This window comes from Alternaria ethzedia (assembly GCF_023757985.1).
Source record: "Alternaria ethzedia strain BMP 0044 chromosome Unknown scaffold_8, whole genome shotgun sequence".
Classification (NCBI taxonomy): domain Eukaryota; kingdom Fungi; phylum Ascomycota; class Dothideomycetes; order Pleosporales; family Pleosporaceae; genus Alternaria; species Alternaria ethzedia.
This window is the reverse complement of record NW_026056201.1, coordinates 1,062,944-1,077,322: the sequence shown is the minus strand read 5'-3', so window position 1 is coordinate 1,077,322 and position 14,379 is coordinate 1,062,944. Positions and strand designations below refer to the sequence as shown.

General features: G+C 53.1%; 3 protein-coding genes across 3 annotated transcripts; 2 read left to right on the top strand and 1 right to left on the bottom strand.

Moving 5' to 3' along the window:
- Window positions 1-1,516: 1,516 nt before the first annotated feature.
- On the top strand, window positions 1,517-2,305 carry J4E87_004563 (uncharacterized protein; the record flags this gene model as incomplete). Its single annotated transcript, XM_049376184.1, has 1 exon — window positions 1,517-2,305. One exon carries the CDS (start codon window positions 1,517-1,519, stop codon window positions 2,303-2,305), a length of 789 nt encoding a protein of 262 aa, XP_049234393.1.
- Window positions 2,306-3,478: 1,173 nt separating this feature from the next.
- J4E87_004562 (uncharacterized protein) lies at window positions 3,479-4,644 on the top strand (the record flags this gene model as incomplete). Its single annotated transcript, XM_049376183.1, has 2 exons — window positions 3,479-3,727; window positions 3,781-4,644. The coding sequence occupies 2 exons, from the start codon at window positions 3,479-3,481 to the stop codon at window positions 4,642-4,644; spliced, it is 1,113 nt and encodes a 370-aa protein (XP_049234392.1).
- A 1,098-nt stretch (window positions 4,645-5,742) lies between these two features.
- On the bottom strand, window positions 5,743-8,846 carry J4E87_004561 (uncharacterized protein; the record flags this gene model as incomplete). The annotated part of the gene is made up of 3 exons (XM_049376182.1): window positions 5,743-7,877; window positions 7,927-8,806; window positions 8,838-8,846. The coding sequence occupies 3 exons, from the start codon at window positions 8,844-8,846 to the stop codon at window positions 5,743-5,745; spliced, it is 3,024 nt and encodes a 1,007-aa protein (XP_049234391.1).
- Window positions 8,847-14,379: the final 5,533 nt, after the last annotated feature.

Sequence of the window (14,379 nt, the reverse complement as noted above, 5' to 3'; positions counted from 1 at the left end):
ATTGCCTGCGGCTCGCGTGTCGCCGATACGCCTTGCTCTTGCACGACGTGCAAAATGTTGACCTAGAGGTACACGAACGGGAGGTGTTGAAGGAAAGACTTGCGAGGGACGTTGAAAACGAGCGATACTTCAAGCTGGCCGAGGAAGAAAGACAAGCCGAGCTCCTCTGCTCGGCCTGTCACGCAACTCATCCGAAGCGGATGTTCACTGCAGCGGAAATGCTGCGATCCCCTCACATACGAAGATGCCATGGTGCAAATCTTGCTTTTCGTATCTGTTCTCACTATTATCTCACGTACGACCAGCTGAAATCACGCATGTCGGATTGGAGATTTGAACAAAGTTGGTATTGTTGCACTCGATTACAGAATCTTGCAGACGACACCTGGAGGGTTAGTGGTCACCCATCATGGACTATTATTGCCGGCACTGGCGACATGAGCATAATCGATATCCAACAGCACTTGAAGCAACTAGCTCAGCCCCTGTGTCCACATCTCCGCACGGATGGCATCTATGTCCAGCAAAGTCTACAGAAAAAGGACCGGCGACTTCAACAGATTCCGTACAAGGAGTCGAGACTCCCTGCGCACACGGTGTACACCAGTTTCATAAGATGCTTCGTAGAGAACTGCGAAACTACCCTTATGGTTTGTTCTCATGAGAGAATTATCTCGACATAGTAAGTCTCTCTGTGCGAACTGCATGTGAGGCCTACGCTGATTTCGTACATCTACGTCTAGTCTTACCCGTAACCTTGGCAGTCTATCGGTCCCATCCGATCCCCGGTGGTGCGCTCAACTCGAAGACCGAACAATCTAGACGAAGCACTGTAACCTAAGAAATTGCGGCTTTCAAGGTTGATGTCAATCAAAGGGCGCTACATGGTCATGGAATCGAGGATGGACCAGACGCGGCACGCGCCCCACATCTGTAGGGTTACACAAAACCAAGTGTGAGGTGACGCCAAGAGTCTCACGAAATGCGATCACACCTGGCGACAACGAACTTCGACCTTCACCGGAGGTTCACCCTGTTGTACATAGCAGCACCAAAGCCATCGCCTGCTCGCTGCCCTGTCGATTCCCCGGGCTTGTTGGTCACCATCAATCTACTTTCAATACTCTGTAAACCCTCTGCGCTTCACAGACAGCTCATCGTCGGCCCGCTTGCGGTCATAAGCCGGCGACAGATTGCTAAACAGCGGCTCATCGCGCGAACAACCACAATTAGAACCTACTGATAGTCTCAACAAAAGTTCGCTTCTTTGCGGCGCACCGTCATGATTCCCAATCCTCTCATAGTACTGTCAAATCTGCTGAAGGATGGCATCAATCCCGGGGACGATCCCGATGGCTACGGTGAAGGGCTAACGATAAGCGAGCAATCGTCTGCAGGTCCGAGAGCGCCACAGGCCGCTTCACACCGGAGTAGATCCGAGATCGACCAATCACCTATATAAACAGCTATCTAACCACTTAGTCCTCGCGAGTAACACCCTAGTCTAGCATCAACAATGGGTAACCAACCCTCCGTTCCTCAGCCAGGCACAAAGTTCCAAGTGATCGGCGCTGGCCTCTCACGCACCGGAACTTCATCCTTCAGCGAAGCATTGCGCATCTTACTCAATGGACCTGTCTACCACGGTGGTACGCAGGCTACTCTGGGCGCCGAGAAAGAGATCAAACCGTTGATCAGGATACTTGATCACTCACCACCGAAGTCGCCCTCCGAGAAACAGCTTGTCCACGATCTACTGAAGGAGCGCTTGGACGGCTATGCGGCAGCCAACGACATGCCATTCAACGGGCTGGTAGAAGAGCTAGTCGAAGTTTATCCAGATGCGCTGGTCATATGCACGACTCGGGATCCAGATGCGTGGGTGAAGAGCATAGGAACCATAACAAACGCAACGACAAAGTGGTTTCTACGTTTTGTACTCTTTCCTCTCCCAGGAATGCGCCACTTTGTCGACTTTACCAACGGCCTAGGGAAGCAATGGGTCGAGTTGTATGGAAAGCATGACGGGGTCTCCACCCGAGACTATGAGGCGCACATCGCTTACTTGAAGAGGGTTGTGCCTGAGGAAAGACTGTTCTTTTTCGATGTCAGAGAGGGTTGGGAGCCGTTGTGTAAGGCGCTGGGGAAGGATGTCCCGAAGGATATTCCCTTCCCGAGAATCAACGACGGAGAAGCCATCGACAGATTAGCCAAGAAGATGATCAACAAGGGATTGATGAGATGGCTAACTATTTCTGCTGTGGTGGGAGCAGCGATTGTTCCTTACTACTTGTTGAAGCGGTAGAAAGACTCGGTGTTCTGACGCTCTTGTCATTTTCACAGCATGTCTTTGGCCTATCGTCCACGTAGCAGGGTTGGCATGGTGAGCAGGAATTTCGACTATGCTAGACCCGAAGATCTTTCTAAATCTCATACAGGAAAGCTATCGTCCTTATTGAAGGCTGAATGGTGCTGAGAGAGGGTCTGTCCGGGGCTGATCTTCGTATAAACGCGCTGCGCGTCCGCCTGTAGGTTTACTGCGGATTGGTCTCCGTCAAGATTAGCCTACCTGCCACACGCGCAAATGATGCAATCTTCCTCCTACACCGGTGTACTGGTGCGCGCTGGGGCTTCGTGCATGGATGACTCGGCATACATACTAACTCGTAGCACGGGCGGCCTTGATTGCATGCGCGTCTGTGTCATGGATTGGTCTTCGGGAGATCTCCAACAGGGATGGCAATCCCGTCGCATCCATTCTGTCACCAACTCAGGTAGAACTGTCACAATGGCGCAATAACGATTCGTTGCAGGGTCACTCAGCATGCGTCACCCAAAATTCCGAAACGAATTACTGTGGCACCTACCTAGGTAGTGATGCAACTCTACCAACGGCGTCAAAGACGCCACAAGATGCTAGCTGCTCTTGGCGCGTCGGGTATTTTATGATATCAGATCGGCAGAATTCCTTGTGGCGCTCCCCTTCATTACCTCCACTGCGCCTTCAAAATTTGCTATGCTACCTCTCCAACCTCCCGATATCAACCTCGTACTCCCCACATATTGATCCACATCACAGTATCAAAATGTTTGGCGGTCATACCTGCCGATGTCACAGATGACAACGGACGAAGAAGAACACTGACGCGACGTTGATGATGTAGTCAAGGTCTATTCGCCTTCGGGTACAGTGACCCTTAGCTGCTGATATTCCTCTGGCTTGATTGGCTCGCCCGAAAGCTACACCATCTGGTAGCATTCCATCATACACTACGGACTACCTAACGGCAAACTCAAACCTCTGACAACGAAACAATTTGCTCTAACACGGTCCGAAAGCTAGTATAGCTATGGACGTACACAAACATATAAGGCCCTCGCTTGACCGTCCGTAGCATCAAGTGAACGACAAACAAGTCGTAGCCAACAGTTCATCGATCCTCCTGTTCAAGTTAAAGCTATACATCAAGATATCAAGATGCTAGCCAAGCGTATCTTCCCAATCGCTTTGCTTTCCGTCCTTGCAGTGTCTTCTCCAGTCGAACGAGACACCAAGGACTCTGCCCCTCTCCTGACTGCCATTTCAAACGACCCAGATCTTTCCATTTTCTACAGCCTCTTCAAGAGCACGGGTGGCAGCAGCGGCATTCCCGGTCCGCAATTCGAAGAGCGATTCAACAACCTCACCGATGGACGCAAGTATACGGCATTTGCACCCGTCAACTCGGTAAGCAATGATACCGAACGCTGCCTTGCCTTCTGGATTGCTGACATGTACAGGCTTTCAAGAATCTACCCCAAGAACTAAGCACAGCTTTGACGGCACCGGCATCGTATCCGCTACTCGAGTTTGTCCTGCGAAGCCACATCGCACAAGGATCGATCACTACGGAAGATGTCAAGACTTCGGGTAAATCTGTCACAGCCATCGAAGGCACACCTCTTTCGTTCAACTCGGCGGGCGAGACTATCTCTGTCAACAAACAAGCCAACCTAGTCTCCGATTCGAGAACCGAGGTCGGAAACGGAGCCATCTTCAAAATCACCTCAGTGCTCGACTCCTTCGCTGAACTCTACGGGGCTGACAGTCTCAACAACACTACATCTGCCTCATCCCCAGCATCTCAGAACGAAGGCACCATTGCATCAGCCCTAGCCTCCCAAAAAGACCTCTCAACATACGTAGAGCTCCTAAACGCGACATCTCCCGATTTCGTCTACCTCCTCGACGGATCTCTCGGCCAAGGCAAGAACCTCTCCATCTTCGTGCCGAGCAACGCCGCACTCGCGGCTCTCGGACAAAGCGCAAAGGCTCTTCAACCCAGTAACAACGCGCTGTCTTCTTACCTGCTCAAGTACCCTTGCATCGACACGACATCGACCGGCCAGGAGAAGTCCATCGTCGGATTCCCCGCGACCGTCCGAAGGGACAGCAAGGGCGCTATCACGAGCGTTAACAATGCTGCTGTGAAGCGCGAAGCTTACTGCGTCCCTGGCGCATGCATCTACACTGTGGACAAGTGGCTAGACCCCATCTTCGGGGCTCTCAGTGCCGGCGGAAACTCTTCGGCGGCTTCATCTTCAGGAGGGCCGCCGGGTATTGTTGAACATAGCGGTAGCAGCTCTTTCACGCATTGCTGCTAGTCGTTTTATGCTATTATGATGTATGATTAGAGCAAGCTTGGGATGTCTGTTTCTCAACGGATATGGGCAGTTTTGTGGAGATTCAACTCTCTGCGTTTCTATCTATATGTACTGTAGTATGTAAGCGTTCTAGGCATACGAATTGACTTGTTTTTTTATGTATTTTTTATACCAGTATTGAGGTCAACGTCGCATTCCCACACCTTTCAGCATGTAAGCCATCCTTGCTCTTCGGGCGATACCGTTCGGGACGATGGCACCCCCCGAAATTCTGCAGATTTTTGTCGAGCAATACGGACTTCCGTTCGTCGCGACGGGAGTCAACTGCCGTCTTTTCTACATTTTTCGGCTTCATCGACGTCATGGTACGTGCTCGGTTGAATTTATCGTTTGAAACTACCCTCAATATATTTGTGACCGACCTCAGACACGTTTATGTAGCGTATTGACAGCCGGCCATTGAAAAGAATGCCGAAGTCCACTCAAGGGCTTTTCTCTTGCTATAAGAGGGCGAGAAGGGGGATCATGCCTCGATGCCATCGCTTCATTTGAGTTAGCTAATGGTCCCCAAGTAGTTCTGATATTCTGCACACTTCACTGGGTCTGCTCGCACTGCTTCAACCCCATCGTGTAGTTATATTATTGCGCGCAGTCTTCTTGGGAACATTTCTCAAGTTCCAGGAGGTATCTGTATGAGACATGCGAAAGTGTGCTTTCGGTCATGGCAACATTGACGCGTGGCACAATTTTAAAATTGCACTTCGTCGGCACCAAATAGATTGTACCAAGACCGAACACACAACAGCAATCAACATGGACACTAGATGCATGTTCGCAGTTAGAAGGCAACGTCTGAAACGCCTAACAAAGTCGATTGCACAGTACTATGAAGTGTATGGGGCATACACCATGCGAGCCTAACAAAAAAGACAAATGCTACAAAGAAAGGAAGGCTCGTAAGCCAAATATAACCCATACATCAGGCATATCCATGCCGTGTAAATATCCGTATAAACGCCAGTGAGATGTGAATATTGCCACCTCGTTTCAATCCCAAACGCCAATCCCATCGCATGGGAAGTGCATAGATACAAACCCTCAGTCATCCTTGACACTCGCACTAGCATACCCATCATCTACGTCAGCGTCATCCTTCTTCTTGCTCTCGGCCAGTCCAACTAGCATCTTGCTCGCGTCGAGACAACTGCTTATGATCCTGCTCCGAACCTTGTTGGTCAGCCCACTTCTCCTGCCTGTCTCGTGACCGATCCACATGCGCAGGGAACTTGCAGTCCTCTCTAGACCACAGCTAGTTTCCTTCTTCAGCGTATCGTCTGCCATGAACTGCGTAAGAACCTTGTGAGCGGCAACGAAGCTGAGCAGCGTGGTTGTGCATTCGGGGAGGTAAGTGTTGTTGATGACGAAGATGGCGCGGCGGCGGGCTTCGGGATTCGAGGAAGCGGCCAGCGAGAGGCATTTGGCCAAAGTGAGGCCCTTCCGCACATCGACTGCAACGAAGCCGTTACCGACGACATTGATGAAGCCGGCATCGGCAGGCTTGGGTGACGATGGGAGGGCTTCGAGTGCTGCTGCGATGCGAGTGTTTCGGTCTTCGTCGAGTACAACAGCTTGAGCAACTAGCGCACGTAGCTGAGCCTGTGAGTTCGGTGGGGCAGCGCGGAGAGCGAGTGCTAGATCAGAGACGATAGTGTCCTTGGATGAGCTGTTCTTTGCACCAAGTGTGGCTGCGAGTCCCTTGTTCAGAACAAGGCTAGAGTACCAGGCGGCAAGCGCATCCAATGGAGAGCAGATGGCAAAGTCCTCGACAACAGCGTCCATGGAGGTGTCTACAGTTGTCTGTTCTGCGCTTGGCCTGTTCCAAGCCAGGTTGTATGCGCGCTGCACAACTGCAGGAACAAGTACCTCATCGCATTCCCTCTCGATAAGTGCTGCCAGATGTTCTGGTAATGGCACAGCTCCATTGTTCTGCTTCGACGTGTTGATGGCGATGCGGTGCTCGCTCCGTGCCGTGTTCCAGTAGCTTCGGGCCAGTTTCGCACTCAGCTCGTTGAGCATCCACCACGAGCCATGACCTGCGTTCCCAAGCTCCCAAAGCACAATCCGAATATGCATGGCCTTGAGCATGAGTCTCGCGGGCGTATCGGGCAAGGTACCGGAAGCGATCAGAGTAAGCACCAGACGGCTCGTGCTGATCTCAGCATCACCGCCCGTGAGCTGCGCATCCAATGCGATCTCCCAAGCTTTGACACGAGCGGCTTCTTGTTCTTTGGTAATACCGGTGAGATAGGCGTATCCTTCCCATCCAATGAGCCTTCGCATGCTGAGCTTGAGGGTCTTGAGGCCCAGAGCTGCGAGCTCGAGGATGAAGTTGTGTTGAGGTACCCAGACTGTTTGGATTGCAGTGAGCCATGCCTTTCGACGTACTTCGACCGGTGAAGCCAGTGACGGTGCGGGTGTCAACAGAACTGCGGGCGGCGACTTCCTCTTCGGTTTCGATTTGAAGTCGAGCAGCGGCGCGACAAGGTAGAAGAAGGCGGCGAATACCAACAGAAGCTTGGCTAGAGGAATCTGAGCTGTGGAGACACCTAGGGAGACGCGAGGAGCAAGGATGCCGACCAGATTGACGGGCAGGGCGAATAGACCGCGTCCGGCTGGCTCTTCTTGTGACTGCTCGCGCTCTGCAAGTCCTTCCAATATCATGAGGCCAGCAAGAGATCCGACCATAAGCTTGCCCATCATAGCACCGTTGCGTCGTCCGTTGACCATAGGCGCGCCCACCGCTGGGCGACCGCCATAACCGGGAGGATATGCGTGTGCATAGTGCTGTTGTGGTGGGATGCCGCGCTGGAGGGCGCTGATGTTCTCTGGGACGGGTATCATTCCTTGTGGTGGTCCTGACATGGGCATACTGTGTGTCGGCGTGAATGGATCTTTGTGGAATCTTGAGCCATCCGGTGTGCTGACAGTGCCGTGTAGTGTAATCGGACCAGAAATGGCCATCTTCTCGTAGCTCTCGACCCTGCCTTTCATAGTGTTGAGCTCATCTTGTAGACGTTTGTTACGCTTCTCAAGATGTCGGATGTACTCGGTAGCTTTGGAAAGGACGGTCGCTTTGTTGAGCTTGTGTGCGGGCGTGAGACCTTCAAGGTCCTCAGGGTCGTCGTCTTCTTCTGTACCGTTCGGCCGCGACATGACGCGAAGACTCGGGACACCTGCAATGTCAATCAGCTAGTGTCAATTGCGCATAGAGAATCGACTTACTATCGCGAAGAGCAGCAATCTTGTCGTTGAGGTTCGTCCGATAGCGCTTCTCGATCATGTTGTGGGCGGTCTTCTTGGGCGGGCCGCCCTTCTTGCTCGACGGGGCATCGTCGTCGAGCTCCTCCGAGTCGGCCAGTGACTTTCTCTTGCGTGCATTGTTCGTGGCAGGCTCTGGTGATGAATGCGACGAGGTGGAGCTGGCTCGTCCGTTGGTCAGCGAGGTGGGACTGTGGTGGAGGCTGGGCGTAGAGGCGGGCGGTGCGACAAAGCCAGTTTGGTCGAACTGCGTGGGGGAGAAGAGGGTGTTTTCAGCGAGCTGCTGCTGTTGCTGCTGCCATTGTTGGGACGTGTAGTAGGCGTGCTGCTGCTGCATCTCGGCCGTCAGTGGAGAGCTGAGGTCAGCGCTGTTGAAGTCAAAGGCCGGCGGCATGTCAGCGCCCTGGCCAAAGGTGAAGGGGACGCCATGCGATTGCGCGAACATGGGGGCGGTAGTCGGCACGGTGTTGGACTGCAGCGATTGGGATTGTTGGTGAGGAAGGAGATGGGGCGGAGAAGTTTGCTGATCCGGGCTGAGATATGCGGCAGGCCCCTGCGGATTCGCGGGCTTGGGGTCGACGTTCTGGGAGTGCTGAGACGCTTGGGCGGGATCGTACTGCATCCATTCGTTCCAGTTGGTCATGTCGTCAGCGGGCGCGGTGAGGGGCATGTCGTCGCCGGCGGTGGTGAGCCACGGTGCGCGCATGTTGGCGAAGGGGAAGTCGCTGGACAGCATGGGATCCTCCATCTGGGGCGTGGGTCGCTTGGCCTCGGGAGCCGACGGGTGGATGGGCGGGGGAGTTGGAGGCAGGCGGAAGTCGTCAAACACACAGTAGGGGCCGACCTGGATGGTGCAAGGCCATGTTAGCAGAGACTCGAGACATGCAAAAGTGCAAAAGCATTGCGTCACGCACGGCGATTCGCTCCAGCTCCAGCCCATCGTCGGGGCTGCCGTACGGGTCAGAAGCCATTAGGACGGCGTCGGGCTGCTAGCTGCGACAGGAGCGACGGCGACGACAACGACGGCGACAGACGGCGAACAAGAGGGACAGTGTATACAGAGTACGGGTCTGGTAGAGAAAGAAAGGGCTCCGCCTTAGGCTTACCAGCTACTACATGCACATGGAAATCATGCCACTCCTTCGCGGGCTCACGACGCGACTGCGGGCGGCAGATCGGACGGGCTGCCTCTGCCTCAGTGTGCGCCGGGATTTGCTGCACTACCGTGAAAGCGAATGGCCTGCAGGCAGCGTGCGACGGGGCCGGGGCTGTGATTGTTTGCGCGTGTCGATGGGTGTTGGCGTGGTTCGACAAGTCGTATGATCTTGCTCGAGTCGACGGGGGCTAGCCGCAAGCCTCACCGAACAGGCAAGGTCTGGAGATCGCGGTACTGTCTTCCGTGCAACCACGCGCTGCTTGGGTCGTGTCGCGTCGCTCGCCGATTATCGTGTGCGCCAGAAGGGGACTCGGAGTGGTCGCGAAAAGTACTTTTGTGTGAGTGAGGTTTGCAGCTCAGTCTCAATCGTGGACCGTCGTGAGGCGGGTTGGGTTGCGCAACCACGAACCCCTGTCCCAGCCGCATGACTCCTGCTGCACCTCATCTAAGTTTCCGCCCTCGCTAATTGCCTCTTGCATCTCAGCTGTCGTCGGAAGAATCTGGTGCCGTCAAAGATTTGGTTCCATCGGTTTGTTGTGACATGTGGCAGATCTGAGATGACAGATGGGCCCTGGACGATCTCCCGCTTCTGTGGCGCGTCCATGTCTCCGCCATGCACTACCGTACCGTGGTAGTAGCGCCAACGGACAGCTGCAGTATCTAGATCGTCGACCCTCGCTACCGCAGCCGAACTTCATGAACGCACACATTCGACTGTGACTCTGGAACAATTCTCCCTGAGAGACAAAGCCACGGTCCAGACATGCCTTTGTTCCCAACCTGTAGTCGTAATAGTATCTTCCCCAGCGTGCCTAAGTGGCGAAACAGTGAGCTGTCCTGATATTACCCATATATCTCGAAGAGGTACACTGTGAAGAGTAACCTCATCTCTTCTATTAGATCGGCCGCGCATGCAAGAGGTTCTTTTTTAGTCCAGCTTAATGCATGCGCTCGCGTCCTGTTCACAGTTAGCACTACTACCTCTGCGTCTATTTCCGATTACTGATATATTACACCTTCTTACCTCATGACAGACTTCAGTCGGTATTTTTTGATATCAAAATGAGATCATCCATCAATACGGCAATATTGAGATGACCAAGATCACAATGTGTGTGGGTCTATCTCCATCCCGAACTGACCTCGGTATCCGAGTGTGCATGCCATGCTTTTTCTACTTCGATGGAACTCTGGTTGATGATATTTTGGATGTGGTCTTCGCTACCATTTCGCGATCAGTATGTGTGGAGAATGGGTTATGACAAGTATCCAAACTCGCGACGATCAACGGTGTGCGCTGTCAAGAACAGTCTTCCAAGGTTGCAAAACGAAATGTTTGCATGTCGGTGCGCCACAAATCTTCACTCAGACTCTTTCCAAAGGACAGAAGATGCAAGTTGGCAGCAAGATATCCCATTGAGGCAGACGACAGAGATGAACACCTAAAGAAATGATATCTCGACCTGCGATCGCAGAGTATGTGACCACGGAGCGGTCCCTAGAGATCAGGAATATAGACCTGCATTTTCGGATCAGTGCCTTTACAGCCCTGCGTCAGTGAGGAGTTTCCATGAGACCTCAACAAAGGCCGGTCAAGGTAATTGTGCATCAAGGGAACTTCTCAAGACCGAATCGTCCGAGTCAAAGTAGACAGCATGAATTATGAGGTGTGATACTTGAAGTGCTTGTCAGTGTTCATATGCTCAGTTGGGGACAGGTGCCGTTCGACGTATGCACCGCATATTGTGCGCTGCATTAGTGACTTATACCTATCATGCCGTCCTTCTACCCCATAGGCAGACGCGCAAGTGAGGATAACGTATTCTGCTTCAGTGAATCCTTCGCGTTGCCAAATGGTAACAGAGTATTCGGTGTCCCTATCAAAGTCATCGTGGCACTGATTACATCAGTTCAGCGTCAGTGAGGAGTAGCCTATCGTGCTACACCAAACTCACATCCGCTCGCCTCGCTTTCACACCCAGGTCGACAAGCATTTTTTCTTGCCAGGCTATCGACTCAGACGTGAAAAAGGCTGCAAGAGCAATCGACTACCCCAGCAAGCCTAGATGACTCATCTAGAATACTTGCTCACGTGGAGAAGCAGCTTAGACCTCACGATCTGCACTACCCTGTTTATTCACCCAGCCGCAAACGCAATCGAGCACTACTCGCGTGGAGATCTCAGGAGAAGCGGCCGGGAGGTCCCCTTGTCCAGCCAATATTGCCTAGCTTCAGAGCTGGTAGGCGGTACTACGCTGATGGTAAAACATCTGAAGCTCCGGATGGGTCGTGTGCCGAATATGCAAGAGATGATCTGCCATCACGGTAACAGCATGCCAAAGTGAAGCAGATTATCCACTGTCGTAATATCGATATGCCACGTCCTCACAAAAAGCACTGTCGTAAACTCACCGCCGTACCTGACTGTCGATCAATACGGGTGGGGAAAACACGACAATTGATACCCTAGAATGCGACCCTGTCACTTTGACGATTCTAGAACCCACAGCCACAGCTCAACGTATGTGCATGCGACGAAAAGCAACGTGAGCGGCAGGTTTTGTCGGATGTTAATCCGGTATGTAGTAGCGGTCCCAGGCACACGGAAAGTTTGAAGGTCGGAGCGGAGTTCGCAGGCGCCCACGGTACGTTTTAGTGACGGAGATAGACGTCAGGAGGCATGGCGTACCTGTTTTTTCATCTCATGCTGAACTATCGAGTGCTGTACCTCGGCCTGGTGGCTTGTTGAATTGATACCCAGAGGATAGGCATCTTTCCCCTCGTGATGGGCTGCCACTTCTCATTACTAGCGACGGCCCATCCAGGATTCCGGTATACATCCAGGCTGCTGATCAGTATCTCCGCCATTTCTCTTTGGGCAGACATCCACTTTGAGTGTTGCAACAGGGACCAGCATGGGGCCGCATTTGGCCGTCCATCTTCGGCCTGATGCGTCGGTGACCGCATATCCACAACATCAAGGAGACGAGTGGGTTTGTCTAGGTATGTAGCCTCGACCTAGCGAATCGCGGAGGCTTACCTACCCGGTTATAGCGGGTGTAGCGTGGGATCGACGCGTTTTCGCTAGCCATTAGACAACTTCGCAGTCCACCGTGTTCATCACGTGTAAATGGCAGAGGCTAGTCAGCCTCCTACTGCAGGGCAACCCGAAACGCCTTAATAGCGTCTGGAGGTTTGCAGCGCCACGTCGTACGAGAGCCCACTCAGTAGGCGATTTTCGTAAAAAGCAAAGCCGGCGCGAAGATGAATGGAGTATGGCCGCAAGCGCCTCGAACCCGAAAGGAATATTCTTCAATGCGCTGGCGACGTGGCTTTCACCGTGACTATGTCGTTAGTATACTCGAAGCTCAGGTGTTCCTACACCGGTGAAGAGACGGGCAGCCAACTCGAGACACTAGCCCTCCACACATGCGAGGTCTATTGCCTATCGCATCTGATGGCGATGGCGTCGACATGATCCCGTTGTTTGCCGAGGCGCCCTCATGGCGCGAACTCGTCTGAGCTTGGCAGATGTAGTCAGAAACTCTATCCTACGTAGTGATCTTGTGCCGCTTTAACGAGCGCTTATCTGGCTGCGCGTAAATTGGCTATTGCCTCTCGTAGCGTAACGTGCCGAAAAGAGCGTTTCGTGACAAGCGTAGCGCTGCCTTCTAAACGTTAAATGCCAACTTGGGACAGAGGCGGCTCTGCACGAGGTGGGCTGTCGGCTTATGCTGATTTGCTCCTGTGCCGTCTTTCACACGGAATAATGGCAGCTAACATTGTCGAAAGCGGCGAATGATCTGTGGTGGAGCTGCCGCCGCGTGCCGACGCGGGAGGATCCAGAGATCTACGTCTCGCATTCGCATTCCAGTATCCGGGAATTCACCAGGTGAAGCGACAGGGTAATCTCGCATGAAGTGAGGCGTCGGGACCTTACCGTGGAAAGCTCGCCCTTGAAGTGGCAGTTCACCAATGACAGTCAAACTGTGTTTGGGGGGCAAGGGCGTGCGTGGGTTTGATCTTACAGTCCAGCCCGATCTCTGACTGCGGGAGGGGGCAGATCGATGTCGTCATAGATCTGGCAGAACGAGCTGCTCGCATGCGAACGCAAGATCATCTGAAATGCGCAACCATGGCTTCCATGTCCGCGTTTCGCATGCTAGACCCTGTTGCCATTTAGAGATCCAGAGCCAAGCCGCGATTCCCATGATAGCCGGTACACCAGAGCCACACCGTTGGACTGCTAGCAGCTGCAGTAGAGGTGTGCTACTTTGCTGTACATACAATGTCCACCCGTTCCGATTAGTCGAACTCCGCAGAATGATTACCTGAATCGGTCCTTCTCTTCGCAGATCCAGTTACTCCACACAAGGATTTTCTTCACGATGCGCACCTAGTAAGCTAGTCGCGTTGTAGAGTGCGTCTGAGTGCGGCGGCAGTTGGCCAGCGAGATATCGTGAAAAGTCCCGAGCCGACTCTTGTCGCATTCCATTGGCGCCTGTTATTCCCTTTGTGAAGACTGCGGGCGGCTGCGAAAAAAACAACTCAGCAAGATCCTAGTAAGAATGCAGCCTGTTGATGTCAGGCTTACCCCAAGGTATGTTGTTTTCCTGTTTGGCATAAGCAGCCGCGCTCCTGCTCCTGGAGACCGAAAGCGACGAGCGACGCACGTGAAAAGCTCGTGCGTGACAGCGGAGTCTCAGAGCATCACTACGAACGTGCTCAGCCTGAAGGTCCGCGGCCTACAAATCTCCTGCCGTCCGACTGCAGGATCGCAACGCATCGTCGACAACCGTCAACAAAATAGGGTCTTCCGTAAATCGACATCCCTTTCGGCAATGGCTTCCCTAAAGTGGCCATGCGAAATGATCTTACGCGCCTATAGGCCCACTTCTCCATAAGATCTCCAATCAATACGAGAGGTGGCCGGCTCTATATTTCGATCGACCATTGCTTGACGCAGGTCGCCAAAAAGAGGTTGAATGTGCCATGCGGACCCTGAGAGAGCGGGACAAGAAACGTTTACTTTTTTCCGCGACGAGCCGAGCGAAAATCCCTACGCCTCGCGGGCTCCTCAACCAAAATCATGGGCGTGGTGATCATGTCCTGGTTGGAGTAAAAGCCCGATGACGGACAAGGCTCGAGCTTGAAGAAGAGAAGATTTCAGAACACAATTGGCAGCTTGCGTCAGGTGTCGTACGATGCGATACTCTTGATGCATCTGAACCGGCGTGCTGGGTGATGTACCATGTCGCTTA